Below are 25564 nucleotides of genomic sequence, written 5' to 3'. Positions count from 1 at the left end.
TATGTTTGGTACAATATTCATTTATTAAAAACAGATGGAACACAAAGGCACTAAACCCTTTTTTAGGCATCACTGCATATGAAAACATTTAAAAGCTCAACAATAAAATACCACAAAATGCATCCACAACTTAACGTAAAAATTACCGGGTGAAATCTGTTTAATCCATGTCAGGGGGCAACCACAAAAAACACTTAAAATGAATCATTATCACAGCTAAAAATCTATTTACTAGTAATTTTTTAATGACACTACTAGAGCATGTTGATTTATTAATCATTGGCTGTTAGGCGTCAAACATTTGGTAATTCTGACAGTTAGTCTTAGAGAGGAAACCTGCTACATTTTCCATCAGTAGCATTGTTTTACTTAATGCAGGATGCCAACAGCAAGATTTCATGCAAAAATGTTTGTTACACAATAAAAATAATTTAAAACATTAAAAATTTTCATACGTGAACCATCTCAATAAAATTACATGATAAAAAGTTATGTTAATGCAAACTATAGAATATAATCTTTTGCGAACACGAATATATTTTACAAAATTTTCCAATATATACAATATTATTTTCAGTACAAACCCAGACCAAATCCCGAAGATACACAGTAATAATAAAAACTTTTAAGTTACTTGTAAAAATGAATACGCCTACATCATAATCATGTTAAAAAATAAATACATCAGCAATACACAATTTTCATATATAATATATATATTTTAAAACTTTGTAAAATTTGAGGATAAAGTGTGGGCTTTAGAGTTTTAATATTAAGAGTAGGACTTGGAGTTCTAATGCTAAGAGTATTGGATTAAAAGTAATAACAGGGGACTTAATTCATGAAAACAAACAAAAAGTGATATACTTTCGAATTCTTTAATATTTTCGGAACCATCTGAAATGACATGAAAAACGTGACAATATTGTTTACACTATTATGACATATGATACAACAGTAAACTTATGCTGCCTTCAAATGACGACCACATGATTTACAAGTCTGGAGTAAATTAGTATTTGTTCAAGTTGGTTAAAACAAGGTGAGTTTGTGCTTGTAAAAACTGGGTCCTGAATTCAGCTGTTTGTAGATAACATTTAAAAAATTCTGACATGAAGTCTGAAACGCAACAATTGTGCATAGGAACAAATTTAACAACTGTAAAGCATTGTAACTGTAGGCATAATCAACATCCAAGGACAAAACATACATAACAAACCATGATTTATTTCACGACCTAGTCGGCCATTTTCTTCTTCATTTTATTTTTTTTACACAATCTAGTACATAAAAATAAATCAAGATAATTATCTTGCAAACGTTACAATAATGTGATAAATGTTTTAAAGTTGACTGTTTTGGATTCATTGTCAAAAATTAGAAAGTGAATACATAATAGGAAATTTATATCTCATGAAAAGAAGTCTACAATCGAAACGTAAGTTGTGTTTGTGTGACATGAAACTAAACATTAACAAGCATAGAAAAACCCTATAACTTCAATCTATGTCAGATATCGTTAACAGAAAGCAACTAGGTTATGAATAAATCAAAACTAAAATGGCCGTCTGCCATTTATATGATGTCAAAAGTTTGATAATTCTCCCCGAGTTAAAAACAACAAACTGAGTTGTGAAATATTAAAATGAGCACAAAATTAAACTGTTTTTAAAGAACCAACAAAATTATTAAAAACTCTCAGTTGTTATTTAACTGGTTGGTTCTTTGTGCATTGATTATATTTTTCAGGTGAAAATGGTTTTATTTTCACTAGTGAGTTATAACATTTGTATAGCATTTAACTAATTTTTTGAATAATAATAATTATTATTGACTATCCAATTTAAAACAAATGTTTGTGAAAATTGAATTAAAAAAAAAAATCCCAATCAAATATGGAAAGTGAATTAGTTGCGGGGGAATAGTTCACAAACTTAATGAAATTTTACTTACAAATATTATACTAATACAACTATGTAATGGTACAGATACCAGTGTTTTATCTAGTGCTATGTTATGTCTGCAAGTAAAACTAAATATTATGTGCTATGTCTAAGTACATGGTTGTAAGTCTAATAATAGTAGAGGTTGGAACATCAACAACAGATTTAAGACACTTTTTAGAAGGCACAAAAACAGAAATCCAGCTTTCAACAAAACAAATTCTGCTAAAATTCAATGCCTTTATGAACTTGGAAAACCCCAAAACAAATTCATTAAAACTTTTACTATTTAATTATTTACACCAAAACAAATGTTGTGTTTGTGGGGGATATTTGGGAAATTGAGCACTGTTTATTAAAATGATTTTTCAATTTGTAAAAAAATATGTGTGACCTTGAAACAATGATATAAAATCTGTACAATATGCAACAAACTGTAACCAGGCAACAAACTGTAACCAGGTAACAGCAAGAAATCTTGAACATTCATAGCGTGTTATACCAGCCATGTCGAACCAAAATATACATATACAAATTTCAATATATAACACTGCAACAATTTGTTATTAAAACAATGGGTAAAAACACCCATCTGAAGGTTAATAAACCAAGAAAATATTACAGGAATGTTGACAGTGAAAACAAAATACAATCAAAAATAATTTTACCAGACTCCTCCATGAGATTTATGTTACTAGTTTCAGAAGAAAAAAACCACCATCTTAGAAGGTATTCAAATGGTAATGGTTCCTCGTAAATCAATAATATCTTTTATTATATTTTAATAATGGTTCCTTGTAAATAAATAATATCTTTTATTATATTTTAATAAACATATTTCAATAATATAATTCATTTAAAATAAATGTTAAAATATTAAAGTAATATAAGACAATTTAAAAACTAAAATTACCCAACAATATTAATTGGATTAGAAATATATTACTTTAAAAGAACATAATCAATGGTTAAAATTCATAAAACCGACAGTACAATGAAACTTCTGGATAGTCAGTACAAGGTTAAAATCATAAGATTTGAGTTGAGCTTAATCATAACATTTGAGTTGAGCTTAAATCAACATTTGAGGTGGTTCAAGGTGTATACTATTTTAGAAAGTGGATTCAAGGATAAAAATTAAAAAGTTTTTTCCAGGTGAAAACAATTCCAATTCCAATTTGTTTTTTTTGTTTTTTTTAAAATTAAGATCAAGGTTAAACCATCTGAAGAGCAAGTTCAAGGTCAAAACACAATTCTAAAAAACACTGGTGTGCCAATTCCAGATAGATAAATATCAGAATTTTGGAGATGACCACCGTCACAGTAAAATCACAACTCTTGAATGTGTGGGTTCAAGGTAATATCAGCACCGGACAATGGCCACTATAAGATGACAACACGAGAAAGAAGGTCAAAGGTTAGATGGCGAACAGGAGGCTGAGCAAGGCACAGATACAGCCCGCGAGGAGAAACGCGTCGAGTCTGCGCGGCACAAAGCCGCTCGTCGGACAGTTGTCGGGACACTCGCCCTTCGTGCACACGTCGCAGATGTTGGCTCCTTGCAGCTCCATCGGCAGCTCGTACATCGAATCCTGGACAACGCCTGCAGGATATAACATAGACAATTAGGAAATATGTTTATAAATGGAATCCTGGACAACGCCTGCAAGAAATAATGTGGACAAAAAGGAAATACGTCTATAAATGGTTTGTAGTACAAGCTCAGTTCGAGAGAATAAGAAGGGCCTCGTCACCTGGTTTAAGAGTATAAGAGGGGACACATCAACTGGTTTGTAACGAGCTACTCTTGACGCACTAATTCCAAACCTATACATAGCTTCCTTATTTTACTCTTTAGACCGACCGTTCAAAAATGCGCCAAATTTCCTTCATCTAAAATGCGTAATTATTCCCTTTGGCACTCATTTTGGCCATCATCCAAATTCCATAGCACCACCACACCCTCCGCCTGCTACCGATCATTCGAGCGGCTGGTGCTCCCTTGCTCAGTTTGAGAGTATAAGAGAGGACAGGTCACCTGGTTTGTAGTACGAGCTCAGTTTGAGAGTATAAGAGAGGACAGGTCACCTGGTTTGTAGTACGAGCTCAGTTTGAGAGTATAAGAGGGGACACGTCACCTGGTTTGTAGTACGAGCTCAGTTTGAGAGTATAAGAGGGGACAGGTCACCTGGTTTGTAGTACGAGCTCAGTTTGAGAGTATAAGAGGGGACAGGTCACCTGGTTTGTAGTACGAGCTCAGTTTGAGAGTATACGAGGGGACACGTCACCTGGTTTGTAGTACGAGCTCAGTTTGAGAGTATACGAGGGGACAGGTCACCTGGTTTGTAGTACGAGCTCAGTTTGAGAGTCTAAGAGGGGACAGGTCACCTGGTTTGTAGTAAGAGCTCAGTTTGAGAGTATAAGAGGGGACAGGTCACCTGGTTTGTAGTACGAGCTCAGTTTGAGAGTATAAGAGGGGACAGGTCACCTGGTTTGTAGTACGAGCTCAGTTTGAGAGTATAAGAGGGGACAGGTCACCTGGTTTGTAGTACGAGCTCAGTTTGAGAGTATAAGAGGGGACAGGTCACCTGGTTTGTAGTACGAGCTCAGTTTGAGAGTATAAGAGGGGACAGGTCACCTGGTTTGTAGTACGAGCTCAGTTTGAGAGTATAAGAGGGGACAGGTCACCTGGTTTGTAGTACGAGCTCAGTTTGAGAGTATAAGAGGGGACAGGTCACCTGGTTTGTAGTAGGAGCTCAGTTTGAGTGTATACGAGGGGACAGGTCACCTGGTTTGTAGTACGAGCTCAGTTTGAGAGTATACGAGGGGACAGGTCACCTGGTTTGTAGTACGAGCTCAGTTTGAGAGTATAAGAGGGGACAGGTCACCTGGTTTGTAGTACGAGCTCAGTTTGAGAGTCTAAGAGGGGACAGGTCACCTGGTTTGTAGTACGAGCTCAGTTTGAGAGTATACGAGGGGACACGTCACCTGGTTTGAGAGTATAAGAGGGGACAGGTCACCTGGTTTGTAGTACGAGCTCAGTTTGAGAGTATAAGAGGGGACAGGTCACCTGGTTTGAGAGTATAAGAGGGGACAGGTCACCTGGTTTGTAGTAGGAGCTCAGTTTGAGAGTATACGAAGGGACACGTCACCTAGTTTGTAGTATGAGCTCAGTTTGAGAGTATAACAGGGGACAGGTCACCTGGTTTGTAGTACGAGCTCAGTTTGAGAGTATAAGAGGGGACAGGTCACCTGGTTTGTAGTACGAGCTCAGTTTGAGAGTATAAGAGGGGACAGGTCACCTGGTTTGTAGTACGAGCTCAGTTTGAGAGTATAAGAGGGGACAGGTCACCTGGTTTGTAGTACGAGCTCAGTTTGAGAGTATACGAGGGGACACGTCACCTGGTTTGTAGTACGAGCTCAGTTTGAGAGCGGCCGGTTGCACGTTCATCACGATCTGAGTCCTCATCAGGTGAATCTCCGGGCAGACGGCAACCGTTGGCTGAAAACAAAACAAATAATTAAAGTATCGTCTGGCATCTGTTTTCTTGAAAACATGTGACTGTGTTTTAACTGTTATTATTCAACTATCGAACTACATTCAACATTTGTATATGCAAGTTACTCAATAAATGTTTTTAATTATATGAGAATTTAGAAATATATTTTGTAATAACTTAAAAGAGCTTATTTTTTGCATTTAATGTCGATAAGATCAGCTAAATATTGTTATACAATTTTAAACAAAAACAAATGTAATTGATATTTGCTTTAGAAGCAATAAATAAGCAATATTAAATTATTATATTTCCGTTACATTCATTACAACATAATGTCATCCTATTGGTCCAGACATAGCAAGGGGAGTTTGTTTATTTCTCGATGAACGTAAAAGTTACGTCATCATTTTTCTTATTGAGCATTATTGTTTATGGACCAAAAATAATTCAAAATAAAGTATGAAGTTTTAGTGTTAGCAAGTATGATTCAAATTAAAGTATGAAGTTTTAGTGTTAGCAAATATGATTCAAATTAAAGTATGAAGTTTTAGTGTTAGCAAGTATGATTCAAATTAAAGTATGAAGTTTTAGTGTTAGCAAATATGATTCAAATTAAAGTATGAAGTTTTAGTGTTAACAAATATGATTCAAATTAAAGTATGAAGTTTTAGTGTTAGCAAGTATGATTCAAATTTAATTATAAGTAGTGTCTGATATTTCTTTTACGTTCATCTGGGTTTTAAAAAAAAAAAAAATTCATCCGCAAACTTATGTGAGAACGGCTTTGCCAATTCAAGTTGCAGATGATTTTGTTTTGTTCACACCCAGATGAATGTAAAAGAAATAACAGACAATCCGTAAATGAATGGTGACTGACTGCCTGACTGAGATACACCAAGCAGGTTTAAAGGAGCAACTACAGCTTACTTCGTCCATGTATAAAACGACGACGCCTTGATTCAACTCGACTTTCTTCACTCCGGTGGACGTCTGCAGAGCCTCTATGTTTGCCACGGTGAACGCTGTCGGTTCATTTATAGACAACAGAGTCATGCCAACACCACTAGCACACCTGGAGAAAACAAAAGTGTAATGTTTCCTCAACTACCTTGGCGGTGTCGTGGTTAAGCCATTGGACATAAGGCTGGTAGGTACATGGTTCGCAGCCCGGTACCGGCTCCCACCCAGAGCAAGTTTTAACAACTCAGTGGGTAGGTGTAAGACCACTACACCAACTTCTCTCTCATTAATCACTAACAACTAACCCACCATTGTCCTGGACTGACAGCCCAGATAGCTGCAGTGTGTGCCCAGGGTAGCATGCTTGAACCTTAATTGGATATAATTACGAAGAATAAGTTGAAATGAAATGAAAGAAATTGGATGGGGGGGGGGGGGGGGGGAGCAGAATTGTTACACATTGTTTAGAATCAGCGCTATTAAAGCAGAGGGGCGGGACGTGGCCCAGTGGTACAGCGCTCGCTCGATGTGTGGTCGGTCTGGGATCGATCCCTGCCAGTGGGCCCATTGGGCTATTTCTTGTTCCAGCCAGTGCACCACGACTGGTCTATCAAAGGCTGTGGTATGTACTACCCTGTCTGTGGGATGGTGCATATAAAAGATCCCTTGCTGCTAATCGAAAAGAGTAGCCCATGAAGTGGCGACAGCTGTTTTCCCCTCTCAATATTTATGTGGTCCTTAACCATATGTCTGATGCCATATAACCGTAAATAAAATGTGTTGAGTGCATCGTTAAATAAAACATTTCTTTCTTTCTTTTATTAAAGCAAATTCGAATTTCAACTTTTGACATGCACAGAAAGTGTAATAACAGAAATTACTGCACAAAGGCAAGATGGAGGGGGAAAAAGGTTTTTGTTTAACGACACCACTAGAGCACACTGATTTATTAATCATCAGCTATTGGATGTCAAACATTTGGTAATTTTGACATATAGTCTTAGAGAGGAAACCTGCTACATATTTCCATTAGTACCACAAACAGAACATACCATGACCTTTGATATGCCAGTCGTCGTGTACTGGCTGGTATGAGAAATAGCCCAATGGGCCCACCGACAGAGCACCAAGACAAAACATTTTTTTTTTTCAAAAGAGGGGCACAAGGAAGGAAGATTTTATTTAAATGACACGCTCAGCTCACCCTCCACCCCCCACCGCGAGGCATGAAGGCAACTTACTTTCTATCAAACAAAAATGATTTCACCATGATGCCTTGGGCTCTATCTAGCCTATGCAATTAGGTGGATACAAATGTCTTTTATCATATTACTCTTTCTTGCATGTACAACACATAATGTATGAGAAGAGCATAGTGGCAAATCAGGTAGGGCACCATATCACTTTTCTTGCCGTTTACAAATAGCCCAATGGGGCATTGTTAATAATGGGCCATAACTCTGTAAAAAATGTGTAATTTGCCATGAAAGTTAAACTTTAATCTGTAACTGTACATAAAAACGCTACAGCCAAAATTCCAGCTTAATATCTCAAGGCACTGTGAAAAACAACCCATCCAGATTTTTTTATATTTTATATATCTTGAGACATTGAAAAAACAAACTGTAAAAAACTTATTTTCTTAAGTTCAAGGGCCATAACTCTGTGAAAAGTCAAACGTGATCTAAAACAGTACAAGATAAAGGTACACCCAAAATTTCAGTTCAATATCTCAAGGCCTTCTAAAAAAAACTCATCTGGAAAACTATATGTGGGACAGATGGACGGACAGACGTAAGAACGGTGATGAAATCTACTGTCGACTAAAAAAGGAAAGAAACTCACTTGACACAGAGAGTCAATTTGGCCGTATCCGAGTTGAGTGGTAAAGTCTTGACACTCTCGATCTCACACTTGAAGTTGGGATCGGTACCCGGTGAACTGTACGACTTCTTCGTGTTGTACTGGTAATCAATCTGGAAACCGTCACATCAAGATATTGGCACGTCCATACTCTTAAATATCTACAGTATTACGTCTATACTCTTAAATATCTATAGTATTAAGTATATACCCTTAAATATCTATAGTATTAAGTATATACCCTTAAATATCTATAGTATTAAGTCTATACCCTTAAATATCTATAGTAGTATGTCTATACTCTTAAATATCTATAGTATTAAGTCTATACCCTTAAATATCTATAGTAGTATGTCTATACTCTTAAATATCTATAGTATTAAGTCTATACTCTTAAATATCTATAGTATTAAGTCTATACCCTTAAATATCTATAGTAGTATGTCTATACTCTTAAATATCTATAGTATTAAGTCTATACTCTTAAATATCTGCAGTATTACGTCTATACTCTTAAATATATGCAGTATTACGTCTATACTCTTAAATATATGCAGTATTAAGTCTATACTCTTAAATATCTACAGTATTAAATCTATACTCTTAAATATCTACAGTATTACGTCTATACCCGTAAATATCTACAGTATTAAGTTACACTCTTAAATATCTACAGTATTACGTCTATACCCTTAAATATCTACAGTATTAAGTTACACTCTTAAATATCTCCAGTATTACATCTATACCCTTAAATATCTACAGTATTAAGTTACACTCTTAAATATCTCCAGTATTACGTCCATACTCTTAAATATCTACAGTATTAAATTACACTCTTAAATATCTGCAGTATTACGTCTATACTCATAAATATCTATAGTATTAAGTTACTCTTAAATATCTATAGTATTACGTCTATACCCTTAAATATCTATAGTATTACATCTATACTCTTAAATATCTATAGTATTACATCTATACTCTTAAATATCTATAGTATTACATCTATACTCTTAAATATCTATAGTATTACATCTATACGCTTAAATATCTATAGTATTACATCTATACTCTTAAATATCTATAGTATTAAGCTACATTCTTAAATATCTAAAGTATTAAGGAAGGAAGGAAATATTTTATTTAACGACGCGCTCAACACATTTTATTTACGGTTATATGGTGTCAGACATATGGTAAAGGACCACACAGATATTGAAAGAGGAAACCCGCTGTCGCCACTTCATGGGCTACTCTTTTTGATTAGCAGCAAGGGATCTTTTATATTTTTAATTAATCATCGGCTATTTGATGTCAAACATGTAGTAATTATGACTCGTAATCATTATGATTAGATGAAACCCACTACATTTTTCCTAATGCAGCAAGGGATCTTTTATATGCACCATCCCACAGACAGGATAGTACATACCACGGCCTTTGTTATACCAGTTGTGGAGCACTGACTGGAGCGCTAAAGTATTAAGTTACACTCTTAAATATCTATAGTATTAAGTTACACTCTTAAATATCTGCAGTATTACGTCTATACTCTTAAATATCTATAATATTAAGTTATACTCTTAAATATCTATAGTATTAAGTTACACTCTTAAATATCTATAGTATTACGCCTATAAACTTAAATATCTATAGTATTAAGTTACACTCTTAAATATCTATAGTATTACGTCTATACTCTTAAATATCTATAGTATTAAGTTACACTCTTAAATATCTATAGTATTACGTCTATACTCTTAAATATCTATAGTATTAAGTTACACTCTTAAATATCTACAGTATTACGTCTATACTCTTAAATATCTATAGTATTAAGTTATACTCTTAAATATCTACAGTATTACGTCTATACCCTTAAATATCTATAATATTAAGTTATACTCTTAAATATCTATAGTATTAAGTTATACCCTTAAATATCTACAGTATTACGTCTATACTCTTAAATATCTATAGTATTAAGTTATACTCTTAAATATCTACAGTATTACGTCTATACTCTTAAATATCTATAGTATTAAGTTATACTCTTAAATATATATAGTATTAAGTTACACTCTTATGAGTATGCATCCAATCTATATAAAGGAAAGAAATGTTTTATTTAACGATGCACTCAACACATTTTATTTACGGTTATATAGCATCAGACATATGGTTAAGGACCACACAGATTTTGAGAGGAAACCCGCTGTCGCCACTACATGGGCTACTCTTTCCGATTAGCAGCAAGGGATCTTTTATTTGCACTTTCCACAGGCAGGATAGCACAAACCATGGCCTTTGTTGAACCACTTATGGATCACTGGTCGGTGCAAGTGGTTTACACCTACCCATTGAGCCTTGCGGAGCACTCACTCAGGGTTTGGAGTCGGTATCTGGATTAAAAATCCCATGCCTCGACTGGGATCTGAACCCAGTACCTAACCACGATGCCACCGAGGCCGGTCAATCTAAACCCCACTTCTCACTGAGCCAAATTTCCTTTTAGAGTCATGCACTGTCGCATAAACTTACTCTGGTCGCTCGGGACTATCAGATGTCCAGGGAACAATATTTCAAAATCTTAGGTAACTGGAAGTCAGTTCACGTGAGTTTTACTTAGGTAACCGATTGTTCGGTTACGTGAATATAGTTCTAGTAACCGATGAGTTAGTCCTACCTAATTGCAAAACACCTGAACTACAGTTCTATGCTACATTGGTGGTTCAGATGTATTAAAAAAATAAACTGATTTTCTATTTGACTTCTGAAGGTGTACTTTTAATTTTAGAAATTAATTGTTCACCACATAACCAACTGGCGGTTCACGTTATTCTGAAGTTGCGTAACCGACACACGAACAGTTCTTATGAAATATTGTCCTGGATGTCAATTGAAACATTGAAAGTGTGCAAATAACCATGTACATAACTCATAAGTTTATGCAGTAACTGTAACATATTTATATTCACTCTTATTAACGGTATTTTGTTACGATTATCACTGCTGACTGGATGATTCCTTAAAGGGACATACCCTAGTTTTTAAACACTAAAGCATATGTTTGACTATTAGAGCCGTTTTTGATAACTCAAATCATACTATACTTATGCTATGGTTTAGATTATCAATTTCTGTACATTCGAAGTGTTTTTTGGTCTTCCTGCTATTTTTAATATCACAAAATGCATTTATCGTATTTTTTAAACACGCACGTGCGGCTGAGAAGTAACAGTTATATAGTCAAGTTTCAGTCTATTTTTAGAGAGTATTTCACCATTTCAAAGTCACAGACTTGTGTTTCACTCAATTGTAACTTTATCCAAATATGTTACAGGTTTGTAGATTAACTTTGTGTTAATTTTCACGGGTTGAAACTAGGGTCTGTCCTTTTAATGTTATGTTGATTTCTTAATGTTATGTCAGTGTGTAAACATATTCACATTGAGTTTGACAGAAGACAGTCTAAGCCCACAGCTACAGCTGATGAGAAATGGCAAGTATGTGTCCACAAGAGACAAGCACCTGTTGCGGTTGGAGAGACAAGGACTGGGATGTGGAGGTGGACAGCGAAAGAAGTTGAAAGATAGGAGGAGCTGCCAGATTGGGAAGAAATGAGATGGAATTCAAAGGAGATAAAAGAAAGGGGGAAGTGGGACAATAATAAGAAAAAGGTTAATCAGAGGTCTACACATTTAAATTATTTGTTACGTTAAGATCTAGAAAGTATCATGTGACTTCCATCCTGGGTGTTAGATTCAATGAAGTACCTACTGTATCGGGATTCAAGCTGTCATTCATCAAATTTTATTTAAAGTTTTGTAATTATATATTTTGTATTAAATCACAAAAAAACTAACCTAAAAATTAAATTCATTAAAGAGTTCTAAAATTGTGTTGTGTTTTATCTGGCTAACTGAAACCTGAATCTGGCTTCACCTTTTCTGATCAAATCCACAAATTGCCAATATTGTTGTGTTTTCATTTCACAAGCTGTTCGAACACTCTAAAAACAAAATGTCAAGTGTTCCGCGTGTGTCAACAACATACCTTTACGATAGCCAAACCGGTGCCTTCTCCAACAATTCTTACGGAGCTGACACTGGAGGAAACCTGAAACAAAGAAAGGAAGGAGGGTTTTATTTAACGACACCACTAGAGCACATTGATTTATTAATCATTGGCTATTGGATGATCTCAAACATATGGTCATTTTGACATAAAGTCTTAGAGAGGAAACCCACTACATATTTCCATTAGTAACAAGGGATCTTTTATATGTAACATCCCACAGACAGGATAGCACATACCAAGGCCTTCGATACACCAGTCGTGGTGCACTGGCTGGAATGAGAAATAGCCCAATGGGCCCACCGATGGGGATCAATCCCAAACTGAACCCACCGACGGGGATCAATCCCAAACTGAGCCCACCGACGGGGATCAATCCCAAACTGAGCCCACCGACGGGGATCAATCCCAAACTGAGCCCACCGACGGGGATCAATCCCAAACTGAGCCCACCGACGGGGATCAATCCCAAACTGAGCCCACCGACGGGGATCAATCCCAAACTGAGCCCACCGACGGGGATCAATCCCAAACTGAGTCCACCGACGGGGATCAATCCCAAACTGAGTCCACCGACGGGGATCAATCCCAAACTGAGCCCACCGACGGGGATCAATCCCAAACTGAGTCCACCGACGGGAATCAATCCCAAACTGAGCCCACCGACGGGAATCAATCCCAAACTAAGCCCACCGACGGGGATCAATCCCAAACTGAGCCCACCGAAGGTGATCAATCCCAAACTGAGCCCACCGACGGGGATCAATCCCAAACTGAGCCCACCAGCGGGGATCAAATGAGCGCTTTACCACTGGGTTATGTCCTGCTCCCTTACATTTTAATTAAGGACCACACACAACTTGAGAGAGGAAACCCACTGCCACTACACACTGGGCTACTCTTTAAAGGGATCTTTTATATGCAGCATCCCCCAGACAGGATAGTATAGACCACAGCCTTTGATACACCAGTGCGGAGCACTGGCTAGAACGAAAACTAGGTCAATAGGCCCAATGACGGGGATCGATCCTAGACCAATGGCACATCAAGCCGACAGCCGATTGTGTCTCAACTACAGTTGAGAATGGATGGGAAAGAGTTAATCACTAGGAATAAATGGGTTTTAATTTCTAATAAATCTGAATGACAAAACCATAATCTGCATTCAAGACCGTATCTCTGCACTATGCAGAGTCAAATGGGCATTTGGCAAAAGACTGGTTCATTCCATGAATCTCTATCTAGTGTCTCATCTATAGGACAGCCACTCCCGAGGAATCCTTTACTGAAGATTGCATCCTTCATGCATTGCCACAAAGAGGACTGCCACTCCCAGACTTTTTTTCTTTTTTTTTTAAATTGATAACAGGCCTTGACCTTAATTGTTGTTGTTTTATTTATTGATTTAAATTTTAAAAAATTATTCACAGAAACCCTGTTACAGTAAGACCTGTCCCCGACCAGGGTGAATATAAAGGATAGGTGGTCAACATGACCTTGACATATTACATATAACAGGTTTTCAATAAATTCTAGTGTAACTTGAGGAATAACTTTAGAAGCAATACAAAAAAACCCCAACCCCCCCCCCCCAAAAAAAACCCCCAGTACAACAGAGAAAAGAATACAATTCAGTATACAGATATTAATTTACAATGAAATAAAACTATCGCTGGTTGTGTAAATGCATAGAGTACAAATTCTTCAAGAGTAGAAAATTATAAAAAAGAAAGCTCAATAGATTAAAAAAGAAAGCTCAATAGCTCCCAGACTAGTTTACTATATCAAAACTAGCACAAGACCCTAATACATTCACCTTGATAGCTCCTTTAATCTCAGAATCTGCGTACACAGTGGACTGCAGTATGAGTTTGTTGTCATCGGTAACCCTGATTTGCTCCTCCGGGGCATCCCCTATGGTCAGTTTCAGTGTGATGTCGCTCTGCCCTGATGATCCAGCCAGGATGGCATACTCAGAGAGAGCCTGCAGGCCTAGCACTGTGTCCTGAAACAAGGTCACAACAATATTCACAACACTGTGTCCTGAAACAAGGTCACAACAATGTTCACAACACTGCGTCCTAAAACAAGGTCACAACAATATTCACAATACTGTGTCCTGAAACAAGATCACAACAATATTCACAATACTCTGTCCTGAAACAAGGTCACATCACTATTCACAACACTGTGTCCTGAAACAAGGTCACAACAATATTCACAACACTGTGTCCTGAAACAAGATCACACCAATATTCACAATACTGTGTCCTGATATGAGATCACACTACATGAGTAGCCATTAAAGATATCACAACAAACTGTTTTAAAACATATCTAATAAGTGAAAGTAATGTAGATCAATTTTAAATAAATGGAATCTAATGGACACAAGTGTAATTATCTATTTCTTATAAATATTTTCAAAAACATAGGTTCAAAAGAAATATATATTCCCAACTGTAACTAATTTATTGCACATTTGTGCATGCACAGTTAACTTGCAATCATGTGTAATCAGTTTCAGTGCTGTTAATTTCATTGGGACAGCATAGCTAGGTCATCACCATGGTGCAGCCAATCAGATGTCTTTACATCGATCTCCGACAGATGTGATATTTTTTTGTGACACCAAAAATCTCACACTGATGTGCATCTGTCCTGGGTTGGGTATCTGGGTATCTGGCTATCCAGATGCCGAACCCGTGACAGACATGCTCGAAACATTCGTGGTATATGAGCATGGGAAAAGTTACACACACACACTGATGTGCAAGAAGTTCAGTTACCTGTGTCGACATAAACCCTCCATTTCCATTCTGCTGTTTGGAGAGCCACTTCATGATAAGCCGTCCATTGCCGATGTCGTTCTTTTCTGTGTACGTCAGCAAGATGTACGACCAGAGTTCAACGTCGGTTGACTCAGCGCGATTCGGTCCACAGCAATGGTGGCCGAACGCTACGACGTCACCTTCTTCGGGGATCGGCTTCTTTGTCTCGTCCTTCTTCTCCCAAGGCTTCTTTAGACCTGGAAAAGAAGAATGACTGAATGTTTAACGACACCCCAGCACAAAAAATACATCGGCTATTTGGTACTAAACTATGGTACATGTAAATGCAAATGAATTAATCTTTGATCCTGCAAATGTCATTTTTCACCGAAGGCGTTAGCCTGAGGTTAAAAATTAAAAATGTGCAGGATCAAATAGACAATAACACCAGCAAATCTAAAAACTCCATATCGTTATGTCCATTGTAAACTTAATCGTTTTTCAATGGAACTAACTGTATATTTGGTATTTCTTGAAAAAAATACCTGGCTACAAGTTAACTGTAGTGTAGACTCTTGAACAGTCAACTTGGCCTGTTCCAGTTGCTAATGACGTCACTTTCTAATGATGTCATTAGCTTTCCGGGTGTTATCTGCATTTGATCCCAGAAAAAGAACACACTCGCCATCAGTTTACAATGGGTGTTAAACTACAGTAAATGCAAAAATGAAGTGATGAACCACATCAGTATAAAAATTCAACAGCTATCATAGAAAGAACCCCCTTCCACCTCCAACAACATCGGGGACATGTTCGTTTACCATAGCAGTTTGAGATGAAGGAAATGTTTTATTTAACGACGCACTCAACACATTTTATTTACGGTTATATGGCATTGGACACATGGTTAAGGACCACACAGATATTGAGAGAGGAAACCTGCTGTCGCCACTTCATGGGCTACTCTTTTCGATTAGCAGCAAGGGGTCTTTTATATGCACTATCCCACAGACAGGATAGTACATACACAACCTTTGATGTACCAGTCGTGGTGCACTGGCTGGAGCGAGAAATAGCCCAATGGGCCCACTGACAGGGATCGATCTCAAACTGACTGTACATCAAGCGAGCGCTTTACCACTGGGCTACATCTCGCCCCAGTTTGAGATGAATAGAATCTGATACTCAACATCTATGATAGGAAAGGAAAGGAATGTTTGTTTAACGACACCTAAAAAAACCCATACCCCCCCCCCCCCCCCAACAACTTGGGGGTCATGTTTGTTTACTAAGTAGTTTGAGATGAACAGAATCTGTTACTCAGTGTCTAGGAAAGGAAAGGAATGTTTGTTTAACAACACCTCAGCACATGTTCAACTATTTGGTGTTTAAAGCCCAAAACACACTAAAACTGGGTTTGGGTCAGGAGAGTGTGACAAAGAAACCATGTCTGGTGTATTTTGACATCTTGATCTATGCTTGTTGCGTGTTATCAATATATATTAAAGGCATATTGTTACAGACCACTGACCTATAACAAAGTATTACTTAAAAATATATATATATTTGATTTGTCCCTAAATATACTTTATTCAACCATCTACGTAACCACCATACAACACTTATTAATAATATTTTGTAAAAATAATTGAATTATGGCAATGGTCCATAATTCAAAAACTAACATTGCTGAGAGGGTTGACATTGATTTCACTCCATCATAGTGTAGCTAAAGTGATGCGATAGCTAGATTTGGTCTGTAAAAATTAATGTAATTTTGATTTATTATTAATTTTTTGAGAAATAAGGTCCTTAAATCTGTGACAGTATGCCTTTAACTCTATTCATATAGTTAGACACATATATTTTCTTCTATAAACGCCAAAAATAAATATGAGAATTCCGCACTGATTAATATACACCTTTCCGGTTGTTTATTAAGAAAAATGATAAAGTAAGGTTGAAACATTGTGTGAAAATAACGCAATATTCTATGTCGCTCAAGGTCTATTTTGTCACATTCAATTCACCCAGACTCTGCTTCAGTGTGTTTTGAGCCTCACACAATTGTTTAAAAAAGTAAAAGTTTTGTTTTGTTTATTGACACCACTAGAGCACATTCATTTATTACTCATCAGCTATTGGATGTCAAACATTTGGTAATTTTGGCCTTAACGAGAAATAGCTTAACGAGCCCACCGACGCTATGGAATTGAATATTTCCAAAGTGTGTGCTGAATGCAACCTCAGTTCCCCAGAAAGAAAAAAGGGTTAGGTTTAGGGCTAAGAGAATCATACAGCAATGATAAGATTTGCAAAACAGAATTGGGTATGGCGCCATACACGTTTTACCCACTGGCAGAAACCCTGCGTGTCCAGTGGGGTCAAACTCCCCTCTCCCGTGCAAACAAAATGTTTTCCAACACATTTTCTGGGAAAGCATGACTCGACCCCTAAACTTTGTTTCTAACAGTCCCTCACCCCCTGCTAAAATTAACAGTCTAGACCCCTCACCCCCTGCTAAAATTAACAGTCTAGACCCCCTCACCCCCTGCTAAAATGAACAGTCTAGACCCCCTCACCTCCTGCTGAAATGAACAGTCTAGACGCTCACCCCCTGCTAAAATGAAGTCTAGACCCCCTCACCCCCTGCTAAAATTAACAGTCTAGACCTCCTCACCCCCTGCTAAAATTAACAGTCTAGACCCCCTCACCTCCTGCTAAAATTAACAGTCTAGACCCCCTCACCCCCTGCTAAAATGAACAGTCTAGACCCTCACCCCCTGCTAAAATGAAGTCTAGACCCTCTCACCCCCTGCTAAAATGAACAGTCTAAACCCCTCACCCCCTGCTAAAGTTAAGTCTAAACCCCCTCACCCCCTGCTAAAATTAACAGTCTAGACCCCCTCACCCCCTGCTAAAATTCCTGTGCACACACCTGTTCTTGTTCTGTTTGTAACGAACATACTCACCATTTATTTTGTTGAGCAGAACGCCAACTTTTGCACTATTAACTCGAGTCAGAGCGTAGGCCACGATGGCAATATCGTATGGTTTCGTAATCGCATTAGCATCTACCTGATCTTCAAGTTTCTTTTGAGCCTTAGCGATTGCCGAATCAGCCATCTGAAATTTGAATCAGCGTCAATATAACAAACTTTGAATCAGCGTCAATATAACAAACTTTGAATCGGCATCAAAATAACAAACTTTGAATCAGCATCAACATAGTAAAGTTACACATAATGAGAGATAGATATTGAAGAATATTAACAAAACAATCTACAGTCCTTCCCACTATGGAATTTACTACAAATTATTTATTCTGAGCAGAATGTTTCTAAACTGCACATAAAATTTTTATTTTTTGTTATTTCTAAAACACATAGGAGGATGGGATGGACTATAGTCTAAATGCTTAATAATACTTGAATACATACAGGGTTGGGTCTTTAAATAAAGAATATTACATATGTGGCCGTTAAGATACCATTTTTATTACGAGTTGTTTTAAAAACATATCTACCGAGCAAAAAAAAAAGTTGGATACATTATTAAATAAGTTGTAAGATAAACTGTATCTAATGGACATGAATGAAGTATTCTACTTCTTACATACTCTCAAAAAACATTAATGACTTCTTTTCCAACTAAAACCTATTTATGGCCCTAGCGCTTGCAGGGCACATTATTTCACAAGCACCATTGTTCTGTTTGCATGTCGGTTATGCAACTTTAAAATCACAAACCACCAATTGGTTACGTGGTGAACAATTACATTCTAAAATTAAAATTACCATATGTCAGTAATGAAAGTGAAAATCAGTTTATATATTTAAATACATTTGAACCACCAATGTAGCACAGAACATAGTTCACGTGTTTTAGGATTAGGTAGGCCTAACTCATCGGTTACAAGAACTATATTCACGTAACCGAACAATCGGTTGCCTAGTAAAACTCACGAAAACTTACTTCCGGTTACTTAAGATTTTGAAATATTGTCCCCTGCACTTGTAGTCAATGTATGTGTCACAGAAAAATAAATTTCAGGTTAACTTGTACATCTCAAAGCAATCAATTTCGATTTTGCTTTTTTTTCATTTCATTGTATGGCATTGGCTACCAGGGACCCGTTCCATGAAGCAATCTTAGCCCTTAGATCAATGTAAGTGCATGACTACCTTCTGCACTTCAGGTGATCTTAGCGCTAAGAACGCTTCGTGGAAAAGGGCCCTGGTCATCACCTTGAAGCAGCCAGAGTTGTGTGTCTTTAAATTGTTATCACATGTATATGTATTATTAGTATGTGTTATATAAAATAATGAATGATGTAATAAAATTCACTTACTGTCTTGATATTTGGCATGGATTGTTCCCCCTGCAGGAAGTATTCGGCATCTTTCATGGCGATCAACACAAAGGCAGTCAAAGCCTCACCGGCTGCAGCTCCTCCCTGGAAGAGGAGGGAATTAAAACAGAATATAATATATATTATCTGCGGTTCCTCCCTGGAAGAGGAGAGAATTAAAACAATAAAATATATATTATCTGCAGCTCCTCCCTGTAAGAGGAGGGAATTAAAACAGAATAAAATATATATTATCTGCAGCTCCTCCGTGGAAAAGGAAAGAATTAAAACAGAATACAATATGTATTATCAAAACATTTATCAGTTTATGCTGTATTATTGCTGTAATCTTTATTAATTTTGTCATAAAGTTTCTAATACCATGCAATGCATTTTTCATATTAAAAAACCCCAATGTGCATTCTTCTTAGAAATAACACTTATGGGGACAAGCTCTTGTTGTTTTTTAAAGAGTATTTCCCCATTTCAACGTCACAGACCTTTGATTTTAATGGCTTTAATACTGTTTTAAAGTTAAAAAGTTAAAATTTGTTTTCTTCAACGACACCACTAGAACACACTGATTGGGGTCTGGGACTTTAAGATATCGGGGGCAGGATGTAGCTCAGTGGTAAAATGCTTACTTGATGTGTGGTTGGTCTGGGATCGATCCCCGTTGGTGGTCTCATTGGACTATTTGTTATTCCAGCCAGTGCACCATGACTGGCATATCAAAGGCTGTGGTATGTGCTATCCTGTCTGAGGAATGGTGCATATAAAAGATCAATTGCTATTAATGGAAAAATGTAGCGGGATTCTTCTCTAAGACTCATGTTTTGACATCCAATAGCCAATGATTAATAAATCAATGTGCTCTAGTGGTGTCGTTAAACAAAACGAACTTTAACTTTTTTAAACAAGCATGTTAGGTCAAAAAGACACTGAAGCTGAATCTGGGTCTGGCGTGTTATGGTAGCTGATGATAAATATACAGCCTGAACTGAATGTGACAATGTGTCTGCGACAGACGGCATAGAACATTGCGCTATATCTTCACCCTGCCAGATTGGAAGCTACACAATGTCAGGGCTTCTAGAATGGTTTTTAAATCCACTAGCCATGGGATCAGTGATTTATTTATTTTTTACTAGCCACGATTAAAAATTCATTAGCCCTACTTTACTCTAAGTTAATACAATTTTACTAAATAATAGTAATAATCAGATATGTCACCTAAAGAGGGAGATAGAGCTTAAAAACACTAACATTGGAGGTTGGGGTGTGGTCAGGATATTTATATTTACAAAATAGACTTAACTGCAACATTTGACCAAAAAAGATTCACTAGCCATCTGGCATGGCAATAGTAGTTATTTACTAGCCCAACATTGCATATCACTAGCCATGGGAGTGGGGCTACCATAATCTAGAAGCCCTGCATTGTTCAAGTCTTACTGTTGCATTTTTCTTAACCATCTGATCACCCAACATCACACCAGTTGACGTACTGTACACTGTATACAGTGCATTCCCCAATTCATATTTCCCGCCGTTTTGCACACGGCACTCACCAGAAATAATAACAGCAGACAGGAAATAGATGGACTAACACTATGACAGATTTAGGTTTTCATTTTTCAATAGAAAATACTTTGGAATTTTTAGTTTTCGGCAAGTATTTTTGTTTGACAACAATGGTGGCACATTGCGGTCATTTTCAGGGATCGATAGCTGATTGTGACAGTTAATTTGATAATAAAATTGATTGTGACCATGGGTGTAGGCTGGGGGGGGGGGGGGGGGGGGGACCGGGTTGACGAACCCTCCCCCACCGCTGAAGCAAATGGTCCGCTTTCAAAACTAAAACATACAGGTTTATACATATGGAGTTTCTGGTGGTGCAATAACAAAATAGAAAAAGGGTCCGCTTGGTTCATATTTGACCCCCCCCCCCACCACCACGTCCAGATCACGCTACACCCCTGGTTACCAACAACGAAAATCCCCAAATATTGGGATATGAATCGTAGTTCGTATATAAAAAAAAAAAATCCACAAAAATAATACTTACCGATTCAAATATGAACTTTATTTTATACATTTTAAAAACATTAGAGTAAAAATTATACATTTTTTTATGTATTTATAAAACACTTAAGTGAATATATGTGAGTAAAAATTACAAACTTGTATCCACTCAACATGGTTTTTGTCGAAAAATTAATCCAGTAGTCTAAAGGCTAATAAGCAACAGGAAAGGAAGGAAGGAAATGTTTTATTTAACAACGCATTCAACACATTTTATTTACGGTTATATGGTTAAGGACCACACAGATACTGAGAGAGGAAACCTGCTGTCACCACTTCATGGGCTACTCTTTTCGATTAGCAGCAAGGGATCTTTTATATGCACCATCCCACAAACAGGATAACACATACTACAGCCTTTGATATACCAGTCGTGGTGCACTGGCTGGAGCGAGAAATAGCCCAATGGGCCCACCGACGGGGATCGATCCCAAACTGACCGCACATCAAGCGAACGTAATAGCACTGGGCTACATGCCAACTTCAACAGGAAAGGTTTGTATGTTTGTGACTCACCATGAGTTCTGCGTGACAGACGAATCCCTCAGAGCGGAACAGGCCGGTGGTGTTCTGTCTCTTGTACACCCAGCGGAACGCACGGTGCATCACGTTAGGGTCAATGACCACGTCACCCGACAGGAAGTTGCGAGCCTGCGCGAATGACTTCAATACAAAGGCAGACAACCTGGAAATAAATACTGCAATGATTACTCGAAATACAATTAATTTTTAAACTATTATTATATAACACTTTAGAACACTGACAACCTGGAAATAAACAATGATATGATTACTCAAAATACAATTAAGTTTTCGTCATGGACAGGTGGCTGTTATATTAAGGTAAAGGAAAATACATATAAAATAATTTACTAAAATCAGGGGTGGGAATTGGTGAACTGTAAAAAAGAGGAAATCTAGAGGTGTCTTGAAATCCTAGGTTAAAATCTGTGCCATCTGGCACATTTTGGATGAAAGGACGATTAAAATGCGAGGAAACGCAATGTTCCATGAGAGGAAAACAGCTGATCCGAGGAGAATTCCCACCCCTGTATAATAAAACAGTACTAAACTGGAATGCACAAAGTATCGACAATCATCACAAAAATCTAACATAGAGAGAATTTTTTTTTTTTTATTACATAAAGATAGTATGAAAAAAAAAAGTTATACAAAGAATAAATTTAATATGTTTTGTTGAAAGACACTATAACATGCTTTTTGAAAAAGTCATTTATCGTTGATTGCTTTCCACTGCATTCTGTTACCTATTAAATTAGTCCAAAAGGTTGCAGGTAAGAAATCATTTAACATTAAAAAAAAGTCAGTTTATCACATTGAACAGGTGGCTGTTATATACAGGTAAAATAAAGGAACTGAACTGGGTGGGTTTATGGTGGCTGTTATGGGCAGGTAACCGTTACATACATTAGACCAGTCTTGACTGTATAACATTTTAGAACACTGACAACTTGAAAATAATTACTGCAATGCTTACTCGAAATACAATTAATTTTAAAACTATTATTATACAACATTCAAACATGATAAAGCTATACAAAAATGTCGGCTCAATATTTTAAGAAATTGCATAAAAAAGTCTGGAATTTCTTTTTTCATATTTCCCAATTTCAAAGGCCATTACTCTGTCAAACATTGCTAAATCTCCATGACAGTCAAACTCGATCTGTAACTACATAATAAACCTATACACACAATTTCAGCTCCGTATCTCAAGGCATTGTTAAAAACATATCTGGAAAACTGTGGGACAGATGGACAGACAGAAGGACAGACAGGACAGGTAGTCAGTCAGACAGACAGACAGACAGACTGACAGAAGGAAAGCGATGAAACCTATAGTGCCCTCCGGTTGCACCGGTAGAGGATAACCACACTTGATGGCCAAAAAAATGTAGGAAATGTTCAAGTCAGAAACTTCCAAAGCTATATGGAGTCATACAGTGTACACACTGCATCTTCGATTCAAACTTGCATGAACCAAAAAATAAATGCGGTCAATTATTAACAGGCCATAGCAGGGCTAGCTCTGGGTGAGCAAAATAATTTGCCAAATTATCTTTAAATATGAAAAATCCACTCTGTTATTTTTAACAAAATACCAATTATTACATGAAATGTTTTCGCCAAATCAAAATAAAATTAGCCAATTGTTCCTGAAGTTCGCAATTGGCGAATTTGGCGAGTGGCAGAGCTAGCCCTGGATTTCAAATGTTATACGACACACTTTCGGTTCCATGCCTTGTGATTATGGAAACCATCGGAAACTGTTTTAAAAAAAATAATTATACATATATTATTTTTGTTGAATAGTTGTACTCAATATAATAATCATGGAAAACAAAATTTTGGTTTCTGTGATTTTACCGACACAGTACTGGAAATGATGGTTACCGTGAAATCCGAAGGCCTGCTTAACTCACTACAACTGACAGTGATGGGTGACTTAATTCCTTTTAATCTGGGGGCGGGAAGGAGCCCAGTGGTACAACGCTTGCTCGATGCGCGGTTGGTGTGGGATCGATCCCCGTCGGTGGACCCATTGGGTTATTTCTCGTTCAAGCCAGTGCACCACGAGACTGGTTTATCAAAGGCCATGGTATGTACTACCCTGTCTCTGGGGTGGTGCATATAAAAGATCCCTTGCTGCTAATCGAAAAGAGTAGCTTATGAAGTGGCGACAGCGGGTTTCCTCTCTCAATATCTGTGTGGTACTTAACTATATGTCTGACACCATATAACCATAAATAAAAATGTGTTGAGTGCGTTGTTAAATAAAACATTTCTTTCTTTCCTTTTAAAGTATTAATTTCTAATTATTTAGATACTAAACGAGTACTGTTTAGTGTTAATCAATAATAAACAATCACTGTCATGGTAACTGGACGTACCAAGTACTGCCCGACTTGTCGTTGTCTCCGAAAGCACTAAACGATCCATCCTTCCTCTGGAACTGCAGCTCTCTCTGGTATCCTGTCACAACAAACTCAAAAGGTTAGGTAGGTCAAGTTGTTAGGTCAAGGTCAATTTGTAAGTGGTTAAGTCAAGGTATTAGATCATGGCATTAGGTCATTACTTGGCCAAGTTGTTAACAAGAGTACTGGTGAGGTACATGATACGCCCATCAGGAGTTTGATGGAAAACCATATCCATATTAATGAATCTGTTACGGGTATGATTCAATTCTAATTATGTGAAATTTTTGCAATGGGATGGATGAACAGTTTGTTTTTGACCAACCACCATCCCAAGTTGTTCCTACATGTGAAGTTCAATGATCTTGTATGCAAAATATGATCCGGACAAGGATTTACTGTTATGTGCAGTAGACCGTGAAATGTAGGTCACAGTGACCTAGTAATAGTACGCAACACACCACCATCCCAAGTTGTTCCTACATGTAAGGTTTGATGGTCCTGTATACATCTATATGCCTCTGTATGCAAGATATGGTCCAGACAAGGATTTACTGGTATGTGTAGTAGACTGTGAAAAGTAGGTCACAGTGACCTAGTAATAGTACGCAACACACCACCATCCCAAGTTGTTCCTACATGTAAGGTTTGATGGTCCTGTATACATCTATATGCCTCTGCATGCAAGATATGGTCCAGACAAGGATTTACTGGTATGTGTAGTAGACTGTGAAAAGTAGGTCACAGTGACCTAGTAATGGTACGCAACACACCACCATCCCAAGTTGTTCCTACATGTAAGGTTTGATGGTCCTGTATACATCTATATGCCTCTGTATGCAAGATATGCTCCAGACAAGGATTTACTGTTATGTGCAGTAGACTGTGAAAAGTAGGTCACAGTGACCTAGTAATAGTACGCAACACACCACCATCTCAAGTTGTTCCTACATGTAAGGTTTGATGGTCCTGTATACATCTATATGCCTCTGTATGCAAGATATGCTCCAGACAAGGATTTACTGTTATGTGCAGTAGACTGTGAAAAGTAGGTCACAGTGACCTAGTAATA

General features: G+C 37.2%; 1 protein-coding gene across 6 annotated transcripts in view; it reads right to left on the bottom strand.

Annotated features, from left to right (window-relative positions):
• LOC121388637 (CD109 antigen-like) overlaps nucleotides 1-25564 on the bottom strand; it is a 135138-nt gene continuing 109574 nt past the window's right edge. For all 6 annotated transcript variants that reach the window (XM_041520063.1, XM_041520060.1, XM_041520061.1 and 3 more), the window contains exons 27-37: nucleotides 24469-24550; nucleotides 22073-22241; nucleotides 19469-19573; nucleotides 18090-18243; nucleotides 15136-15374; nucleotides 14163-14351; nucleotides 12326-12388; nucleotides 8249-8379; nucleotides 6371-6515; nucleotides 5346-5445; nucleotides 1-3546 (exon numbers count right to left, since the gene is read on the bottom strand). In XM_041520063.1, coding sequence (XP_041375997.1) covers nucleotides 3362-3546; nucleotides 5346-5445; nucleotides 6371-6515; nucleotides 8249-8379; nucleotides 12326-12388; nucleotides 14163-14351; nucleotides 15136-15374; nucleotides 18090-18243; nucleotides 19469-19573; nucleotides 22073-22241; nucleotides 24469-24550 — 1562 coding nt within the window. In that variant the 3' untranslated portion in view covers nucleotides 1-3361. The remainder of the gene's footprint in view (nucleotides 3547-5345; nucleotides 5446-6370; nucleotides 6516-8248; nucleotides 8380-12325; nucleotides 12389-14162; nucleotides 14352-15135; nucleotides 15375-18089; nucleotides 18244-19468; nucleotides 19574-22072; nucleotides 22242-24468; nucleotides 24551-25564) is intronic.

This window comes from Gigantopelta aegis, chromosome 14 (genome assembly GCF_016097555.1).
Source record: "Gigantopelta aegis isolate Gae_Host chromosome 14, Gae_host_genome, whole genome shotgun sequence".
Lineage (NCBI taxonomy): Eukaryota > Metazoa > Mollusca > Gastropoda > Neomphalida > Peltospiridae > Gigantopelta > Gigantopelta aegis.
Note: the sequence above shows the minus strand (reverse complement) of the source record. Positions and strands in the feature narration are given on the sequence as shown.